The following is a 20202-nucleotide window of genomic DNA, read 5'->3' on the forward strand; positions in this document are numbered from 1 at the left end:
ACTGTGAGACAGAAGAAAAAAAATCTGACAAGCTTAAGTTTGCAGGGCAAGTAACTGACAGATTTAAGAGAGAAATCATTTAGCTTTTTTTTTTTTTTTCAGTCCAGTGAACTCTTACCTTGGCTTATTTGAGGCAAGGTGAAAATTTATTTGTTATGGTAATTTTTATTTTTGTCTGATAATAACAATAATGATTCTGGTGAGGATGACAAGACTTAGAACTGTGGTTTTATTAATATAGGTAGCTCCCAGGTGAGAAAATTTCCCTTTTCCAATGCAAGTTAGTGCCTTTTCTCTAACTTAGTGTCTTTAAAGAGTTGCCTGGAGCACTGAGAGGTTAAGTCTCCTGTTTTAGTTTGGGTAGGACTTGACCAATGGTCTTCCTGGCTTTGGGACAAGTTCTCCATCCATTACACTGCCTTTCATTAAAAAAAAAAAAAAGCAAAACAACAGATCTATGGTTTTATTCATTTAGAAAATTTTAAGTGAAGAAAACTCTTCCAATTTGGATTACCACCTACTTTCTCTGAAACTTACAGACTTAGAAAACTAATGAGGGCACTGAGGAGTTAAGTGTTTTGGGTTGGTTCACACAGCCAGTATGTGTCAGTGAGGACTTGAACTCAGGTTCTGACTCTAAGGCTGGCTGGGTTTCCATTTACGATGCTATACTGCCAGTGCACATTGATGCAGTGTTTTAAGATTTTCACAACATTTTACTCACTTGTCCTTGAAGTACTTAATCTCCAGAGTTAGAGATTTTGGGGTATTGCTGTTTGCAATTCCATGAAAAACACAATCAACAATTTTTTCATGTTTTCTTCTAAAGGGTAAAAATCATAAAACTCTGACCTGATTCAACAGTCTAAAATATGTTCCCATATTAAGCTTGTTTGGAAATTAAAATCTGTTTTTTTCTTTGTGATCTTCTGAGAGATGGGTGGAAAGAGGTAGGAGGGAAGCAATATTTTTGAGTAAGATTTCTGTTTTGATCAAACACCGCTGGCTTTTTTGTGAAGGTTTTGTTTTTTGTTTGTTCATCAACTTTTGAAGTTTAATTATTTTTTTGAGCTGCAAGTTGCACTGCACACAGTTGTATCCACACATACTCTATGTATTCATTTTATCTGTAAATAAGATCTCCCTGTTGTGTTAATTGTGATTGATTTCTTAAAGTACCTTTTTTGGTTTTTAGATGCTGATAGACAAGATTCCATTAATTTGTTTCTGGGAGTATTCCATCCCACTGAAGGCAAACCTCATCTATGGGAGCTCCCAACAGATTTTTACTTACATCATAAGAATACCATGAGACTTTCACAGACAAGAAGAAGGTATTTTTTCCCCCTCTTAGTCAACTGCAAAAACCCAAAATGTGTATTGTATTTTGAACAAGCAACTTGATATCTTTCTCTTTGAAAAAAATACATAATGTAAGTTACTTAATCCTACCACAGTTATTTGTGAAAGAAACTCCTAGAATTAATGTTGATATGAAAATGGAATTTAAGGTGATTTTGGCCTGGCATGAATACAGGCTATGAAGAATTTGTAGGGTCTTAGATTTAGGGCTGCAAGGAACCTGGAAGGGCATCTATTCCAACAACCTCTTCATTTGACATGAAGGAAGTGATGGCCTGAGATCTGCAGGTCAGATGGTTATAAATGGCAGATCCCAGAATTGAACCCATGGGGTAAATGGTAGAACCAGGAATGAGCCTAGGTGCTTTGATTGCCATTTCTTCCTCTGTACCACACCACCTTTTTATTAGGTCAACAATATTTCATTCTACCTCAAACCCAAACCTGATTTTGGAAAGTCCCATGGAGTGTAGTTTTTCTAAAGGAAGTTCTCCATATTGGATACTTTGTTAGAAGATCTAAATCCTCAGGGTCCAACTTAGGAAATGCGTTAGTCCAAAAGGACTTGTTATATAGCCACTAGTTTATAATGTAATGTAGTTCTTAAGTTTTTCAATGAAGCATACAGACATAGTAGTTAATTCCTTGTGGAATTGTTTAGTACAAATATTTTACAAAATAGCTTTCTTAATGTTGGAAAGTTAAGGGCATAATCATGAATGTATAAATTTAGAAATGTAATGATTCTGTGATCGACAATCCATTTTCACCAGCAGGGAAGCAGTAATAGCAAATAAGTAAATAACCACCTCTGTCTAGGTTTGGAACGTGTTTTGGAGGTTACATTTTAATATGGGGGCTTGTGGTGTTGTGGGCAGTTGAAAAATAGTGAAATTATCATGAAGTTCCAGCTCAAGAGGTAGCAAGTTGTACAGAGTCTTCATTTATTGCTTTCAAAACTCTCGCTGTTCCCCTTTGAACATTAATAGAACCTAATATGAACTTAATTTAAATTGTGTAGTTCACATCTTGTATAGTGTAGAGTGACCTTTTTTTTGTTGGAATAAAATAAGTAAAATTTTTGTTGAAATACAATCAGAATAGGATTTCATAATCTACTTTAAGCATTTAATAGTGCTTAAAAATGAGATGCAGTTAAGACAAGCTGCCTTTGAACTTGACTAATGATTGAGCTAGTTAATTAACAACTTTACCTTTCTCCTCTAAAATTACCATTTCATTTTCATGTGCCTGTAGCTGATTTTCCTATGTGTAAGAGTGTACTCAAAAATTAAAGGGATAAAAGAAATAAGGAGAACATATTAAATTAACATGACCTTAAACTGTTTGGGAAAAATACCTTTCATTTGTGTGGCACTTTGGAAGGTGCTTTCATTTCTTATTGATTACAGTAGTACTGTGAGGAAACCGTAGTAAAGAGAGAGAAAATAGATTGCCTCAAATCACACAATGAATTCATAGGAGAACTAGAACTAAGAGCAAAAATCCTGACTCCAATAAATATCACAACTTTCCAATTCACAGTCCTGCAGGGACAGGTTAGAGGCAACTTTGTTTGGACCTTTTTGGTTTAAGCACAAAATAATATCCTATAAGGGACCTAAAAATCAGCCAGCAAGGTAAATGGACTTGGCGATTACAGGAAATCCCTTCTACTCACTAATTGTGCAAAGCTAGTGTTTACAATTGGGCCATAAATTTTCTTTTTTCACTTTTATAGCTATACAGACTGGTTAACCCCAGGGGTAATAAATCATTTGCCACTGCCTTATGATGAAGGTAGGTGCTTTATTTTTCTTTTCCCTTAAAAGGTAGCAGAAATATGGTAGTACATTTGAAGCATTCTGTGTTTTTAATGTGTGCATATGTGTATTTTTTTTTTTTTGATTAACACCTGTGATTGAAGTGCAGAAACTTGTTCTACTGATGCAGAGAAACAACTCATCTGGAACTAACAGTCTTTAGAGTTTCCTGGGGACACTGAGTTGTTAAGTGGCTTGGTCATAGTCACACAGCTAGTATGTGTCAGAGACAGGACTTAAATCCAGGTCTTCCTAAATGCAAGGCCAGCCTTCTGTCCACTACAGATAGTATGTTGACTCTCTTATGAGACATTTGAAGAACTATTTTTGTCTAAGGTCAGAAGTAGCAGAATTGGGATGAAAGCTAACATCCTTTGACCCCAAATCCAAGTTTTTCCCCCTATCAGATTGCCTCTTAGACAGAAGGAATGCAAGGAAATAATGTAATTTTATTTCTAAAGGTTTGTTACTTATAAAAGAATAACAGAAAATTTATCACTTGTAGTAACCTGTGTGGAAAACAGAAAGAAGTTGATAGTAAAGAAATTTCACAAGTATGAAGAAGAAATTGACATCCATAGTGAGTTTTTTCGACCTTATGAATTAAGTAGTTTTGATGACACCTTTTGCTTGGCCATGACAAGTTCAGCAAGGTAGGTGAAACAGTGGAGTTTTATGACTTTATGCATTACAGGCTCTTTTTAAGCTGTGCGTAGTCATAATATGATAGAACCTTAAAGTTGTGAGGGGCCTGAGGGGTCAGCTGATCCAACCATATATGCCTGCTGAAATTCCTTCTACAACATCTCTCACAGGTTGATTTCCAGCCTCTGAATGGTTCTGATGATCAAGAGAGCTTACTACTTCACAGGGCAGTTTCTTCCATTATTGGGTAGCTTAGGTTGTTAAAATGTTTGCTTTGTGATAAGCAAAATCAGAACCTTGTGACAATTATTTATAGTTCTACCCTATCCATAATACAAAATAACCTTTTCCAGTGTTTGAAGACAGTTATCATGTCTCTACTTTGTCTCTTCTACAGGATGACTTTCCCCACCCAGTTCTTTCAGCAGTTTTTCAGGTTACTGTGTCTTCTACATAATATGTATATAATAAATATTGAATTTTATTTCTAGACCTTTTGCCCTCCTGCTTGCCATCTTTGGTTTAGACATATCCTGTTTAATGATGCCTCCATTAAATGCGGCATCTGCAACTGGATGTAGCACCATGTATGAGCAAGAATGATAAAATATAAGAAGGAATAGAGTGGTTGAGACCTGTTCTGATCAAGGGAGTACCCACAACAATAAAGTCACAGATTTACCAAACTACTGTAGGTGTGACACTACCAGTGCAGAATATGCTCTGTTACTCATAGTAAGCCTTTAACCTTCCTCCTTCCCAACCCAAAATTATTTTATTTATTTCTTTGTATTTATTTACATGTGCATGTTGTTTACTCCCAATACAATATAAGCTCTTTGAGTACAAGGACTGATTTATTTTGGCTTTGTATGTCTAGCATGCTGGCTGGCACAGTGGGTTCTTAATATATACATATTTTTTGATTTGAAGTGAATTTGTGCCTCTCCTCCTTACAAGTCATTGTTAGTAAGTAATGTTTTAGCCTACAGATGCCCATGTGCTTCTCTTAATGCTGTTTAGATAACCTGAAATTTTAATTCTTTGTAAACTATGGTATTTTATGACTCATATCCTTACATTATTGGAAATATATTGGTGATTTTATTTTAGGGTGAAGCTCAGGTTCATCAGAAGCATTACACAGTTTCACAGAGTCAGTCCAACCCGTTCTGCTTCTGTTCACTTCGTCACCATGTTTATTACCCTTTCAGTGTTTAAGTTCAAGTTATACATAATGAATATCAATCTACCTGCATCTCCTAGCTAGACAGTAGACATTTTTTCATCCACTTGGTACTTCTTATCTGGAAGGTTAGATTGAACTCTTCATTGATTGTGCATATCAAATTTGGTGAAATTGGTACAATATCATCTGCAAAGAAGAGCATCTCAACACAAGGAATCCTTTTTCCACCTGAATTCTGTCTTGGACATCCTTCAGTGACAAACTCCTTTGGTGAACAAAGTCCTCCCTATTGTTGTTTTTGGCTTCATTTGATGCTAATCAGAGTCACTGTACACAATTACTTCTGTTGTCTGATTTTGACACACAAAAACCATGTATTTCAGTAGAGATATCATTGCTGAACACAGAGATACAGCATCCAAGAGCAATACCAATTTCAAGTATAAGTTGTCTGAAAAATCTTGTGAAGGAAGAGGATGGAAGATTATGAGCAATATGGCCTTAGGAAACCATGGAGAAGCAGTGTAGGGAAAGCAAATTAATTGAAAGTTAATCTAAATCAACCTAAGGACATCTAAGACAAAGCCTTAAGGAGAACTCCACAAAGACAAAGTGGAAAACACTTGTCAAGATTTCAGTAAAAAGCTTTTTTTTTTCATTAGTGATGGTAGAGCAGTACAGTTCCTCCTTTGTGATGTGGTAGAAATCGCATCAAGGAAAACATTTATGAAGGGCAGCTAAAGTGGGCTGAGAATAAACACTGACTGGCTGTACTAGAAGGGACACAATTTGGGGGTACTAAAGGATCATTATAAGAGAATTAATAATAGAGTTAAAATTTAAATGAGCAAAAACTGATTCTGGAATTCCCATCTTTTGAAAACCAAAAACATAGTATTCATTTGTACCCATGTAACATTATCTTCTTGCAAAAATCTTTTCTTGGAAATATTTAATTGCACCAGATCTAGAAACTAGGTTTCATTTCAGCAGAAAAAAAAATTAACCATTGGCAAGAGAGGAAGGTATTGCCTTTAGTTTATCAAAGTAAATAATAAATCATAACATTTTCCCCTTTTAACAGTATGAGTTCCTACAGTATCTCAATGAACTCACTTCTGTGTAATGAAGTAAATAGTGACTTTTCAGTTCACACTATGAGCTTTTTGAAATTATGCCTTTTGTAATTATGTTAACTTCTCTGAGTGACTGAGGCTAAGACTTTAAAAAATGTGTATTATAGAACTGAACATTTTAGGATTGTCACTGGGTTTTATGAAGTGTATGTGTGTGTTTATTTTGAACTGGCAACTGCTCTTGACACACAACTCGGTATGTATTTACTGAAATAACATATTTATATAACACTATTAGGATAATGAAGTCTTTTCTTCACAATCATCCTGTACAGTAGATAGTATAGGACTATTATCCCTATTTTACAGACAATAAAATTAGGGTTAAAGAGGCTGAGTTACTTGATCTTATCTTATGATCCTTATTATCCAGTATGTGTCCTTCCATTCTCTTTGAAAATCTTTGAGAAACATGGCTATTTGGTGTCTCCACTTCCTCTCCTCTCAATCACTTTTAAACTCTCTTACCCTATGATCACATCATTCAACTAAAACTGCTCTCTAAAATCATTAGCAGTCTCTTAATTGCCAAATCTAATGGCCTCTTCTTAATCCTCATCCTTCTTTACCTCACCTCAGTAGCCTTTGAAACTATCATTCTCCTGAATATTTTTTCTTTGCTAGGTTTTCAATCTTTCTTGTTTCTCCTACCTATCTGAGTCCTTCTCATTCTCCTTTACTAGATCTTCCTCCACGTGATGCCCACTAACTGTGAGTTCCCCAAGGCTTTGTCTTGCATCTTCTTTTCTATACTATAATACTTGTTAATCTTATAAGCTTAGATAGGTTCAATTATTATCTCTGTGAAAATTATTCCCATGTCTGTTGTACCAGCAAAACACCCTGACACATCCAGGATGGCCTGCTAGCACAGATTCTTAGACCTGCTTTTCTAAAAGGAAAGCAAGTTTTGAGGGGTCAGCAATCTACTTTAATTACATTCACCAACAGAGAAATAAAGACCAGCAGACAAGGCCTCTGTCTGACCAGAAGCAATGCATACGTCACAGATCAACAGACAGATCCAACTATCTGACCATTACTTACAGTCACCAGAGAGGGAATCACCAGTATCTGGGTTTTCAAAGGTGGGGGTGGGATGGGGCAGCTCCTTACCGGCTACCCAGAATCTCATCTGGCGCATGGAACCTTCTTCCAAAGAGTAAGTCCCTAAACAAAACCTCACCTCAGAGTATATGTACAGTTTTCAGAGTCAAAGGGCATCATGACCCTCCCCCTTGCTTCAGTGCCTAATTAACAAAAGGTGTGAAAGCCTTCAAGCTAGCAATCCTCCCCAATCAAACTTCCCTTATTGGGCTCCATGTGAGGCCTATTAATGGACAGGGAAGAACTCCCATTAACATTACTCCTGTGCATCCCCAATCTAATCTTTCTCCTGAGCTCTAGTTCCTATACTATCAATTGCCTTTTGAATATCTCAAACTGGATTGTCCTGTAGGTATCTCAGACTCAACACGTCCAAAACAATGATAATTTTTACTCTCCAAATGATCTCCTTTCTCTGTTGTCCAGGGCATCATCATCTTCAAAGTCACTCAGATTGGTGTTATCCTTTTGATTTCCTCACTCACTCTCACCCTGTTTCTAATCTATTATCAAATCTTACTGTTTCTACTTTCACACCATGTCTTACAGATATCCCCTTCACTGCACTCAAGCAGCCACCACCTTAATACATTGCCTCTCAACTAGACCACTGCATTAGCCTTCTAATTGGTCACCCTGCCTTAAATATCTCTCCACTCCAATTCTTCCTGGACTCAACTGCCAAAGTAAATTTCTTAAAATGTGGGTCTGACTCTGTTACCTTCCTGCTCAGTGAGCTCTTGTGGCTACCTATTACATCCAGGATCACATATAAAGTCCCTTGCTTGCTATGTAAAGGCCTTCACAACCTGACCTCTTCCTATCTTTCCATTTTTCTTACACTTTATTCCTCTATTACATGAACTCTGTGATGCATCTACCCTGGCCGACTTCCTATTCCTCATTCACAAGACTTTTCCAGCTGTTCCTTTACACTGGTGTCCCCCATGGCTGCAATGCTCTACCAACTCATCTTAGCCTCTTAGCTTCTGGTTCCTCCAAGACTCAGTTCTAATCTCACCCAAAAGCAAGAGGCCTTTCTTAGTCTGTCTTTCTCCAGTGCCTTCCCTATGAAATCACCTTCAGTCTACTCCGAATATTGTTTGTATCTACATAGTTATTTACATTTTGTCTTTCCCATTAAACTCTGAACTCCTTGAGGACAGGACTATTTTTGCCTTTCTTTACATCCGTAGCACATAGCATACTGCCTGGCATGTAGTAAGTACTTAATAAATGCCTGTATCATCAGGTCAATACCCAGCCCTCTACACTGGAAGCATTCCACACCCTGGACAACTGAAGTCTCTGCCTAACTGGCTCTCCAGCCTTCCTGCCTACTCACATCACATCCTCCCATCACAGTTCCAGCACTGCCAAACTAGGAGGGCTTTATATTATGAGTACAGACTGTGGTGTACTCAGTACCCCTGGGAAGCCTGGCATTGTTTCTTGACCTCCAGCTACATCCCCCACCCACTGAATATTCCGAAGTCCATGCTCACCCCTCCTTCCAGTACATATATTGTCTAATTAGATGAAGGTTTCCACCAGGCCAATCATGTTACTTGGAGGGAGAGGTTTCACTCAATGGTCAAAAACTCCCCAAACCCTTCTTAAAGATCATAAGATCATAGTTCCAAAATTGAAAAGGATCACGGAGGTCATCTAATCTAACCTTTCTTTTCACAGATAAGGAAACAGAAACCAAGAATGACTAAGTGACTTGCTCATTTAGATTATATTGGTAGCAAATGACAGGAATGGGTTTTAAATCTAGGCCTTATATGAGTCCAAGTTCAGCTCTTTCCACTGCCCTACATACCCCCTCTGTCCCAAATTGAGTTCTTAGCTGTTAAAATTTGTTGGTATTTTCAAGCTTCAGAGAGGCAGAGAGTCTGGCTCAAGAAATTATTTTCCTGTTGTATCCTGGCCTGGTCTGCCACATCTAGAGTCTTGAATGCTGTTCTCTAGAGAGTCATATTTTTAGGAAAGACACTGCTAAGTTGTAGTGTCCAGAACAGGGTCACCAGGATAATGAAGGGTCTTGACTTCTTGATATAAATCAGTTGAAGGAAGCAGGAATGTTTAGTCTTGAGAAGAAAAGACATAAGAGGACATGATAACTGTCTTCAGGAATTTAGAGGACTCTCACTTGGAATAGAGTTGTTCCGCTTGACACTTGAGAAACGGGAATAATGGGTGGAAATTTAGGTTTGACATTAGGGCATACTTATTAACAATTTGAACCACTAAAAATGTAATGGAATCCCTTAGAAGGTGCTGAGTTCTTTTTCAATGGAAGTTTGTATGCAAACATTAAAAGACCACTTGTCATGTATGTTGTAGAGGAAAAGCTAAGATATTAGTTAGAAAGGATGGTCCCTTTCGCTTCTGGGATTTTATAATTCTATGAATTGGGACATTATAATTAATCTACTATTTGGTTGCCATACAGAAAAAGGATCTGCCTTGTACTACTTGATGTTATAGGGAAGAACTAGGTACAATGGATAAAAGTTGCCAGAAGAAGAAAAATTTTCCTCATGTCTAGAGCTTTCCAAATTGCTAGTTGATCAAGTGACTGACAGACCAATCAACTGACTAATTGACCAACTGCCTTGAGTGAATTGGCTGTCTCAGCATGTAATGGGATTGTGTCCTTGGAGGTCTTAAAACAGAGAATTTACATGATAACTTTGTGGAATATTTAAAAGGAATAGCAAGTTATACATAATGGATTTGCAGTTTTGTGTGTAATCATCTTTTTAAAAATTATACTATGCTATGGAAATGTTTGTTTTATTCCATAAATTAAATATAAAATAAAAACAAATCTGGTTCAGGTACTGGTTGGTCTAGGTCAGGGGTGGGGAACCCGTGGCTTTGAGGGCATATGTGGCATTCTAGATCCTTGACTGCAGCCTTTTGACTGAGTCCAAGTTTTATAAAACAAATCCTTTTATTAAGGGGAGTTGTTCTATGAAGTTTAGTCAAAGGGTCACACTTGAGGATCTAGAGGGCCACATGTGGCCTCGAGGCCATAGGCTCCCCACCTCTGGTCTAGGTAAACTCAAGTTCATTTGACATTGTGATTTTGTGACTTCTGGTCTTAGGAGCTTTTTTTTTTTTTTTAAACTACATCAAACTGGCAGTAACTCTCTGGCAATGCTTCATGCTAGCAGACTCCATTTTTAATTCAAAGTCTAGTACAAAATTCTATTCAGCCCCATACACATAAATGTTTTAATAACCAGCAACTAGAAGTGCTTGGTGCCATTTCTCTGGGCAGCTCCCTGGCCTCTAACACCTGAAGCTGCTTTGAGCCTTTGTTTCAATAATTATGCAGCTCTGTGGGGTGGGGAGGATGTTATGCAGTAATGTATTCAAGTGCAATAGAATGTTCTCCAGGGAGATATTGATAAATAGCCTGTTTTTGTTTGTTCCCTTCCTTCAGAGACTTTATGCCAAAGAATATTGGCATTGATCCAAGTCCCTTTACTGTGCGTAAACCTGATGAGACTGGAAAATCAGTACTGGGGTAAGAATTCTGTTTGTGTGTTTGTTTCTGGAAAGAACCTATGATTTCATTGGTGTAGGGAAACCCTAATGAGCACAGTCTTTCTACCAGTGTAGTTCTGTAACTTCTCCAAAAACTATAGCCTTATAGTTCTTGGGCTCACCAAGACATTAAGTGACTTTACCTGAGAGCACAGAGCCAGGATGTGTCAGAGGTAGCACCTGAATCCAGCTCTTTCGATTTTGGAAGCCAGTTCTCTATTTGCTATACCATGCTGCTTCTCCACAAGTCAGTAGACTGTGAAAGACAATGGAATGATTTAGTATTGAAATTCTTTGAAAAAAATAAAAGGAATGGAGCAGGTGGCCTTTAGTGTAATTTTAGTCCAGGAAATAGAAAACTCAGATCATTTAATTATGTGTTATGACCGTAGTACATTTACTTATGTCTGAATAGTTACTAGCAGTCGGGTGATTGAAGTGATTAACAGAAAACTGTGCTTTGTGAGGATTTCTGTAACAGGGTATTTCATTATTTTAAATGGAAAAGAAATGAAATTGGCAGCAGAAGAAATCGATAGAAGGGGTTTATGTGGAGTATCTTATAAAATCATCTATCCCTGAAATCATAGGTCCTTGATATTTTGACATTCTGTAAAAGTAGACCTATCTTTATTTCCTAAGAAATAGGTCTAGTTTGAAAGAATATAATCTTGTAGTCTAGTAAGTTTTATTCACATCCTGATGAAGCCCAAAAGCAAATATATTTAAAGAATTTAATAGATTTTTTTCTTTTTCTCATGGTCACATTTCTCTGTTTTTGGCAGTGTTCTGAGGAGGGGGAAGGGCAAGGAATCTATGTTTGTGTCCTCTTGCCTTGGACCTTGCTGAATTATTTTGCATAATTGTGCTTGTTACTATGTGATGCAACCTTATCTTATAAGAATGAAAACTGAAATTGATTTTATTGTTTGCAAATATAAAAACTTGAAAAGGTTCCCAATATTGACTAGGTATATGTTAATATGCTAAATAATTGTTTTGAGAGAAGTAAAGAAGGTAGCAGTTCATAGAAGTAGCAAAGTTCATTTGAAGTCACTTAATTCAACCTCCAAACTAGTGCAGTAATTATTTTCACAGCATCTTCTGTGAGAATGCTTTGAGTAGTAGTAAGGGCCTTGCTCTTTTTCTAGGGAGACGGTTTCGGTGTCAAAACTCTTCCTTTGTATTAGGCCACAAATGTTCTCCATGCAGTTTCTTTCCATTGGTCCTAGTCTTGCCCTGTGGAGTAATATAAAATATTGGTTCTTCTACATAGTCTTTAAATGCTTTTGTATTTGTGTCTAGCCTTAGACTCCTCTTCACCAGGATAAACATACTCAGTCCTTTAGCTTTCAGAATTAACCTACTTGATACATATGTCTTACATGAGGATAATTATAAAATTATTATGAATAAAATTAAGACATAAATAATTTGAGCACAGATCAGTGTTCATGGATGGGTCAAATCAATATAGTAAAAATGAAAATTCCCTAAATAAATGTATATATTTAATACAATAATGATTAAAATGCCAAGGTGAGCTATTTATAAAATTAAAAAAAATTATAATGGAATTTATATGAAAAAACAGACTGACAAAAGGACTTTTTTCAAGAACATGGAAGCATCCTTATACTTGCAGACTAAAATCTATTACAAAGTAGTTTCCATAAAGTGGGATTTCTGGTGCCAAGGTGGCACCTTTGACTCAGTACCATCACTTCTAGGACTGTATCCCAAAGAAATCACAAAAATGGGAAAGGGTCTCCACATATACAAAAGTATTTGTAGCAGCTCTCTTTGTGGTGGCCAAGAACTGGAAACCAAGGGGATGCTCATCAATTGGGGAATGGCTGAACAAGTTGTGGTATATGAATGTAATGGAATACTATTGTGCTATAAGAAATGATGAACAGGAGGACTTCAGAGGGGCCTAGAAAGACTTATATGATCTGATGCTGAGTGAAAGGAGCAGAACCAGGAGAACTTTGTACACAGCAAGAACCACAGTGTGTGAGAAATTTTTCTTGTAGACTTAGCCCTTCACAGCAATGTAACGACCTAAAAAATTCCCTGTGGACTCTTGAAGCAAAATGTCATCCACATCCAGAGAAAGAACTATGGAAATGGATTGCAGAATGAAGCAGACTCTTTTCTCTTGTGTTTAGTTTAGTTTTGTTTTGGTTTTTCTCATGGTTTCTCCCATTCTTTTTAATTCTTCCATGCAACATGACTAAGGTGAAAATGTATTTAATAAGAATGTATGTGTAGAACCCACATAAGATTGCATGCCATCTTGGGGAGAGAGAGGGGACAGAGGGCAAGAAAATGTAAGATTCTTGGAAGTGATTGTAGAAAACTGAAAGCAAATTAATTAATTAAAAAAAGAATGCAAGTATGAATAGTAAAATACAGCATTTTTCATTTTAATGCCCCTCTAAGCTGCTGACTATGTATGTTCGAAGGGCTATTTAAAACTTAGGGAAAGTTAATCAACCTCATTCTTCTCTCTCCGTTTCCCTAGTTAGAAGGTGCGGTATACAATCATATTCATTAGAACTGATTTTTTTTCTCTCTCTCCTATTTCCCTATTAAAAAAAAAAAAGAAATAAAAGCAATAGGGAAGAAACTGTACTACAAAGAAAAACAGCAGCCAGTGCTCCTCCACCTCCAAATGAGGAAGCTGTTTCAAGTAGTTCTGAGGATGATTCTGGAACAGACAGAGAAGATGAGGGCTCTGTTTCTCAGCGTTCCACACCCGTCAAGACGACAGACACAGGAGACAGCAGCACCAAAGTAACAGAGGTAAGAAAGGACAGCAGTGCATTTAATCTGTGGCTGACAATGTGGAGGAGGATGGCAATAAAAAGTCTCTTTTGGCGTACCACTAAGAGCAAGAAAACTTTGAACTGAGTGACTCAAACCCCTTTAATTGGCAATTTATGAGACATTTTGTAGTTTAAATGTTAATATAGAGATGATTGAAAGTAGGTGGCATTTTGAAATAGATTGTTCCTTTTTTTTCATAAGATGATATAACTAGTTTTTAAAAATATCTAGACTTACACTTCCAGGTGAGTGTTGTTACCTTTGAAGTAGTCACCTTGAGAAGTTATACTTTTTCCAGTGATTCTATCCTTTTTCCCAATGTGTAAAAAAATCTCCAATTCAGCCAATGTATATTAAACTCTTACTTTGTGTCAGGCACTGGACTAGACACTGGAGCTTAAAAAGAAAAAAAAAAACCCAACAAAACAGTAGTTGTTCTCAAGGAGATTATATTCTATTGGATTCTTTAAAAACAACTTAAGAAAGGTAGCAAATTTTATTCCTTTGGGAATAGGCTTGTTTGTTTAAAAAAAATCAGGCACATTTCTTTATGGTCATACTATGTATGTTTGAAGTGCTATTTAAAACTTAGGGAAAGTTAATAGAAAATGATCAGAATCATTGACGGAAATAGTGTTAAATATGAAATTATGGTAATTGCTTTTTAAAATTTTCACTGTACCTCATCTGCATATAGTTGTCTACTTTAGGCTCTTATTAAATGAGAATATTATGTACCTTATGTTTTCTTTGCAACAGAATAGATTGAAATCACTTTAAACTTTGTATATGTGTTAGGGATAGAGTACAACTGTTCCTTTTAGCTGTTGGTTCAGGCGTGGTAGTAAGAAAAATCACCTTTTTTCCTTTGCTCCATTTTTTAAAAATTTAAATATTGGAACTTAAATACAAAGTAAGAAAGAAAAAAAGCATGTCATGTGCATAGCAGAGCATAAAAGAGGAAAAGAGGATTCACAATGTGTAATAATAAATTTTCATTTCAAGAAAGCCTGTATGATAAATAATATATGTTGTGATGGGAACTGTCCATCTTGACTTCCTTGTGAGTTTTCTTTTGTTCTCTGCTGTGCATTTTTGCTTTGTTCTTTTTTTCCTACCTCCCCAGAAAGCTACAATAAAGTTTGGATATGCTTCTCTGTAGTTATAAATATATACATACACATATACATATATACACACATATATAGGCATATACTTTCCCAAATTTATCCTACTCCTGATGTTTGTTTTTATGTTTGTGCCTATCTTTTGTTTCCTATCCCTCCTGCCTCCTCTACTTTATTTCTACCCACAATCTTGCTCTTTTATTACTTGCCTGCCCCACCCCGCCAAGGATCCCTTTTGTATCTACCCATTCCCATAAATCTAAACACCCTTTTATACTCCTCTTTTACCTATTACCTCATTCTGCCCTCTAAAGATCCCTCTCTTGTCCTCTCCCCAATCCCTGTGCCCCTTACCATTTTATTTCTTCTGATTTTTGAAAAATTTTATACTCTTCTAATTATATATATTGTTCCCTCTTAAACCCATTCCCCATGAAAGTAGGTTACCACAACTACCAACCCTCCTTCCCCATCTAAATCTTATGTATCAGTTCTTCCTCTTGCACCTCATTTGTATAAAATAATTACTCTTTTTAGCTGTTCCTAAATGGTTTTACTTTTTTGATTCATATCATACTCAGATTTACCCTAGTCTTTCTTAAGATCTATTCAATTGTTAATAAGAATCTTGACATACATTTTACATATATAAAAAGTAAACAGTCTGTCCTCATGAATCCTTTATAATCAGTCTTTGATATGTACCTTATATTTCTCTTGGTTCTTGTATGTCAAATCTTCTATTAAGTTCAGGATTTTTTTTTTTTTAACAAAGTCTTGTAAGACTCAGAGTTTCTCAAATGTCCATTTTTTTTTCATTGATAATTAGACTTAACTTTTCAGGGTATGATATTTTCAGCCAGAGACCCAGTTCTTTTGCTTTTCAATATAATGTGTTCCAAGACCTGTGGTTCTTTAATGTCTTAGCTGCTAGGTCTTGTGTGATTCTAATTGTGGCACCATCATATTTGAATTTTTTAAATGTTGATGTTTTTAGTATTTTATCCTTGAGCTGGGGGCTTCAGAATTTGACTAAGATATTCCTATGAGTTCTCCTCATAGCATTTCTTTTAAATGGTGATAGATGAATTTTTTTTCTGTTTCTATTTTCCCCCCTTGTTTTAATACTTCAGGACAATTTTTTTCTGATCATAACTTTCAGTTAGTCCAATTATTTTTATGTTTTCTTGATGTATTCTCAAAATCTGATGTTTTTCTTATAAGATGTTTCACTTTCTCTTCTATTTTTTCATTATTCATATTTTGTTTAATTATCTCTTGATCTCATATAATTTCACTGGCTTCACTTTGCCCGATTCTAATTTTCTTTTTTTATATAGTTTCATTTATTTATTTTTAGATTTTCGATATTCATTTTCACAGAATTTTGAGTTCCAATTTTTCTCCTCTTCTTTCCCCTCCCTCCACCCCATAACATGTTGCATTCTGATTACCCTATCCTTCAATGCACCTCCCTTCTATCTCACCCCACCCTTCCCTTATCCCCATCTTCTCTCTTTTTTTGTAGGGCAAGATAGATTTCTATATCCCATTACTTGTATTTCTTATTTCCCAGTTATATGAAATAACAGTTCTCAGCCTTTGTTTCTAATACTTTGAATTCCAACTTCTCCTCCTTCCTCCCTCCCCACCTATCTCCATTGAGAAGGCAAGCAATTCAATACAGGCTATATATGCGTCGTTTTACAAAAGACTTCTGTAATAGTCATGTTGTGTAAGACTTACTATATTGCCCTCTATCCTGCCTTGTCCCCCATTTATTCTATTCTCTAATTTGATCTTGTCGTTTCCCAAAACTGTTTACTTCTAATTACTCCCTTCTCCCATTTGCCCTCCCTTCTATTATTCCCTTTACCCGACTTGTCCTCTTCTCCCCTACTTTCCTGTAGTGTAAGCTAGGTTTTCATACCAAATTGAGTGAGCATGTTATTCCCTCCTTAAGCCATATATAAAGAGAGTAAGCTTCACTTTTCCCTTCTCATCTCCTCCCTTTTCTCCTCCATTGAAAAAGGTTTTTCTTATCTCTTTTATGAGTGATAATTTGCCCCATTCCATTTCTCCCTTTTTTCTTCCCAATATATTCCTCTCTCACCCCTTAATTTTATTTTTTTATCGATATCATCCCTTCTAATTCAACTCAACCTGTGCTATCTGTCTATGTGTGTGTGTGTGTGTGTGTGTGTGTGTAAGTGTAATCTCTCCACCTATCCCAATTCTGAGAAAAGTCTCAAGAGTTACAAATATTCTCTTTGCATGTAGGAATGTAAACAGTTCAGCTTTAGAAAGTCCTTTATGATTTCTCTTTCCTGTTTATTTTTTCATGCTTCTCTTGATTCTTGTGTTTGAAAGTGAAATTTTCTCTTCAGTTCTACTCTTTTCATCAAGAATGCTTGAAAATCCTCTATATCATTGAATGACCATTTTTTCCCCTGAAATATTATACTCACATATATATATATATATATATATATATATATATATATATATATATATATATATATATATATATATATATATATATACACACATATATATATACTCATATATTTTGGTGGGTAGGTGATTCTTGGTTTTAATCCCAGTTCCTTTGACTTCTGGAATATCCTATTCCAAGCACTTTGATCCCTTAATGTAGAAGCTGCCAGATCCCGTGTTATCCTGATTATATTTTCACAATACTCGAATTGTTTCTTTCTAGCTGCTTGCAATATTTTCTCCTTGACCTAGGAACTCTGAAATTTGGCCACAATATTCCTAGGAGTTTGCTGGTATTATTACCTATAATAGAGTACATTGTCATAGCACTTTAATGTTTACAGATATTTTAATCACAACTCTATGGGGTAGGCTGTACAAGTATTTTATTATTCACATTTTCAGAACGGGAAATTGAGGCTGAGTAAATTGATATTACTTGCCCATGACCATGTGGCTGTTAAAGGTCAAAACTGGAACTCAAACCTGCAACCTCTGACTGAAAGACTAGTTCTCTTTCTACTGTGGCGTAGTGCTATTTATAGGCAAATTATGTGGTTCTCATTTTAAAATAAACAAAAAGCTTGGTGGGTAAATCTGGAGTGTTTGAATTTTTATATTTTTTGCAAATAAGTATTATGGTATTAAAATTGTAAGATTATAATACCAAGATTTTTGTTGCACAAGAGAAAAGATGTAGAACAAATGTCATTTGTATTGTCTTCTATTTTTTCATTCTTTTGATTTTGTTTTGTAATTTCTTGGTTTCTCATAGAGTCATTAGCTTCCATCTGCTCCATTCTAGTTTTAAAGAACTATTTTCTTCAGTTAGCTTTTGAACCTCCTTTTCCATTTGACTAATTCTGCTTTTTAAAGCATTCTTCTCTCCGTTGGCTTTTTGGGCCTCTTTTTCCAGTAGAGTTAGTCTACTTTTAAAGATGTTATTTTCATCAGCATTTTTTTGGGTCTCCTTTAGCAAGCTGTTGACTCACTTTTCATGATTTTCTTGCCTTGCCCTTATTTCCCTTCCCAGTTTTTCCTCCACCTCTCTTACTTGACTTTCACAGTCCTTTTTGAGCTCTTCCATGGCTTGAGACCATTGCATATTTATTTTGGAGGTTTTGGATGCAGAAACCTTGACTTTTAGGTCTTCCTCTGATGGTATGCATTATTCTTCCTCATCCAAAAGGATGGAAGAAAATACCTGTTCACCAAGAAAGTAACCTTCTGTACCTTATTTTTTTTCTCCTTTTTTTTTTGTATTTTCCCAGCCAGTTACTTAACTTTAGAGTCCTTTGTCAAGAGGAGGATATACTCTAGGGACCTGTAAGTTCTCAGTTCCTCTAAGGTGGCACAATTAAGGGAAAGGAGTTTACCCCTCTCTTGGCAAAAGCTATTCTGCCCAGGATTTGCAAGTAGAATTCCCTTTCCAGAGCCTTCACCAGCTCTACCACGCCTGCACTCTTCCTCACCCCAGGACTGCCACTCAGGGCTGAGACACAGATCAGTGGCTCAATTCCCCCAGGGTCTTTAGGAGGAGGGCTTCAAAAATGGATGCTGCTGCTGCTGCCACCACGTGGGGCTGGGGCTAGAGGAGGACCTTGCTCCCTTCTCACCCAGGTAAAAAAGGTTTTTTATTGACCTTTGAAGCTGTCTTTGGCGTTTGTGGGTTGAGGGATCTGGGAACCGCAACTGCTGCTGGAAATTCTGCCCCTGAAGCCTGCTCCAGTTCTGTTCCTGCTGGTGCCATGCAGCCAAGGCTGTCCTGAGTTCCATGGGCTCCGTTCCGCACCTCATGTAATAGACCTTTCCTGTTGGCCTTCTAGGCTGCCTTAGGCAGGAAATCTCTTTCAGTCTGTTGTTTTGTGGCTTCTGTTGCTCTAGAGTTTCTTTAGAGTCATTTTTTATAGATATTTTATGGACTGTGAGGGAAGAGCTAGAGTAGGTGCATCTTTCTACTCTGTCATCTTGGCTCTGCCCCTTTGTTACTTGCTAAATTAAGACAACTTTTCATTTTTGTAGCATGAGTTCCAAAAAGTATTAATTAATGAGCTCTAAGAGACTTTTTAACCATTTTTTGTAATTGAAGAATTCACCATTAAATTTCTAATACTAGTTTACTTTAATACTTCAACATAGATGTGATTTCATCAATGTAGTAGGTATTCTCTCCACCAACAGATCACAGCCATTCTCAGTCCTTAGTAGATACTATCTGTGGTCATAAAAATTCAGTCCCCTGGGGATCCAGCCTTCTGGTGATGAGCCTGTCTGAATATAGTTGGGCTGGTGCTTCCACAAATAGCCTCTTATTAGGACTATGCTTGAAGCCTGTACTTGAAGCAGGACCTGGCAGAGCTTATGATGTGTTTAAGCAGCCTTTAAAGATATAAGCCATTTATACATTTCAGTGAGGTACAGGAGCAGAACTCCAGTGGAGAATTTGGCCAAAAGAAATGATAAGAATTGATCCACAGGCCTTTTCCCATGTCAGCTAGTAGAAATAATTTATCTTAATGAGCGCCTTTTTATCCTCTTGGTAAAAATCATTTTTTCTTCAGTTGATAAGTTGTATGAACAATAAAAGTAGTAATACACTCATGCTTTTATGAAAATTTTCAATTTCTCCCATGAATTCATATGTAAGTCTAAACTTTACTTCTGGAACTTATTAGAGTGGTGAAATTCTAAAAAGACTCATTGATATCATCTTTTTTTTCTTCTCCATAACCCCAGAATTTAGTGCAGCCTATGAAAGATGTTTATGGGATTAATCTCTCAGATGTCCCTTCAGAAGAAGATCTCTCTGTTTATACAAGGTAAGATAATTCATCAGTTCTACAACTGTGTTAGATACTGTGTTAGGTGCTAGAGTTATGAGAGTGATAATCTCTGCCATCTAGAAGCTTAAAATCAGAGGTCTG

At 36.4% G+C, this 20202-nt stretch overlaps 1 protein-coding gene across 3 annotated transcripts in view; it reads left to right on the forward strand.

Annotated features, from left to right (window-relative positions):
* The window catches only part of FIG4 (FIG4 phosphoinositide 5-phosphatase), a 150093-nt gene that overhangs the window by 67707 nt on the left and 62184 nt on the right, over nt 1–20202 (forward strand). For all 3 annotated transcript variants that reach the window (XM_072643035.1, XM_072643036.1, XM_072643037.1), the window contains exons 16-21: nt 1196–1334; nt 3104–3162; nt 3691–3838; nt 10720–10803; nt 13433–13631; nt 20015–20097. In XM_072643035.1, coding sequence (XP_072499136.1) covers nt 1196–1334; nt 3104–3162; nt 3691–3838; nt 10720–10803; nt 13433–13631; nt 20015–20097 — 712 coding nt within the window. The remainder of the gene's footprint in view (nt 1–1195; nt 1335–3103; nt 3163–3690; nt 3839–10719; nt 10804–13432; nt 13632–20014; nt 20098–20202) is intronic.

This window comes from Notamacropus eugenii, chromosome 2 (genome assembly GCF_028372415.1).
Source record: "Notamacropus eugenii isolate mMacEug1 chromosome 2, mMacEug1.pri_v2, whole genome shotgun sequence".
Classification (NCBI taxonomy): domain Eukaryota; kingdom Metazoa; phylum Chordata; class Mammalia; order Diprotodontia; family Macropodidae; genus Notamacropus; species Notamacropus eugenii.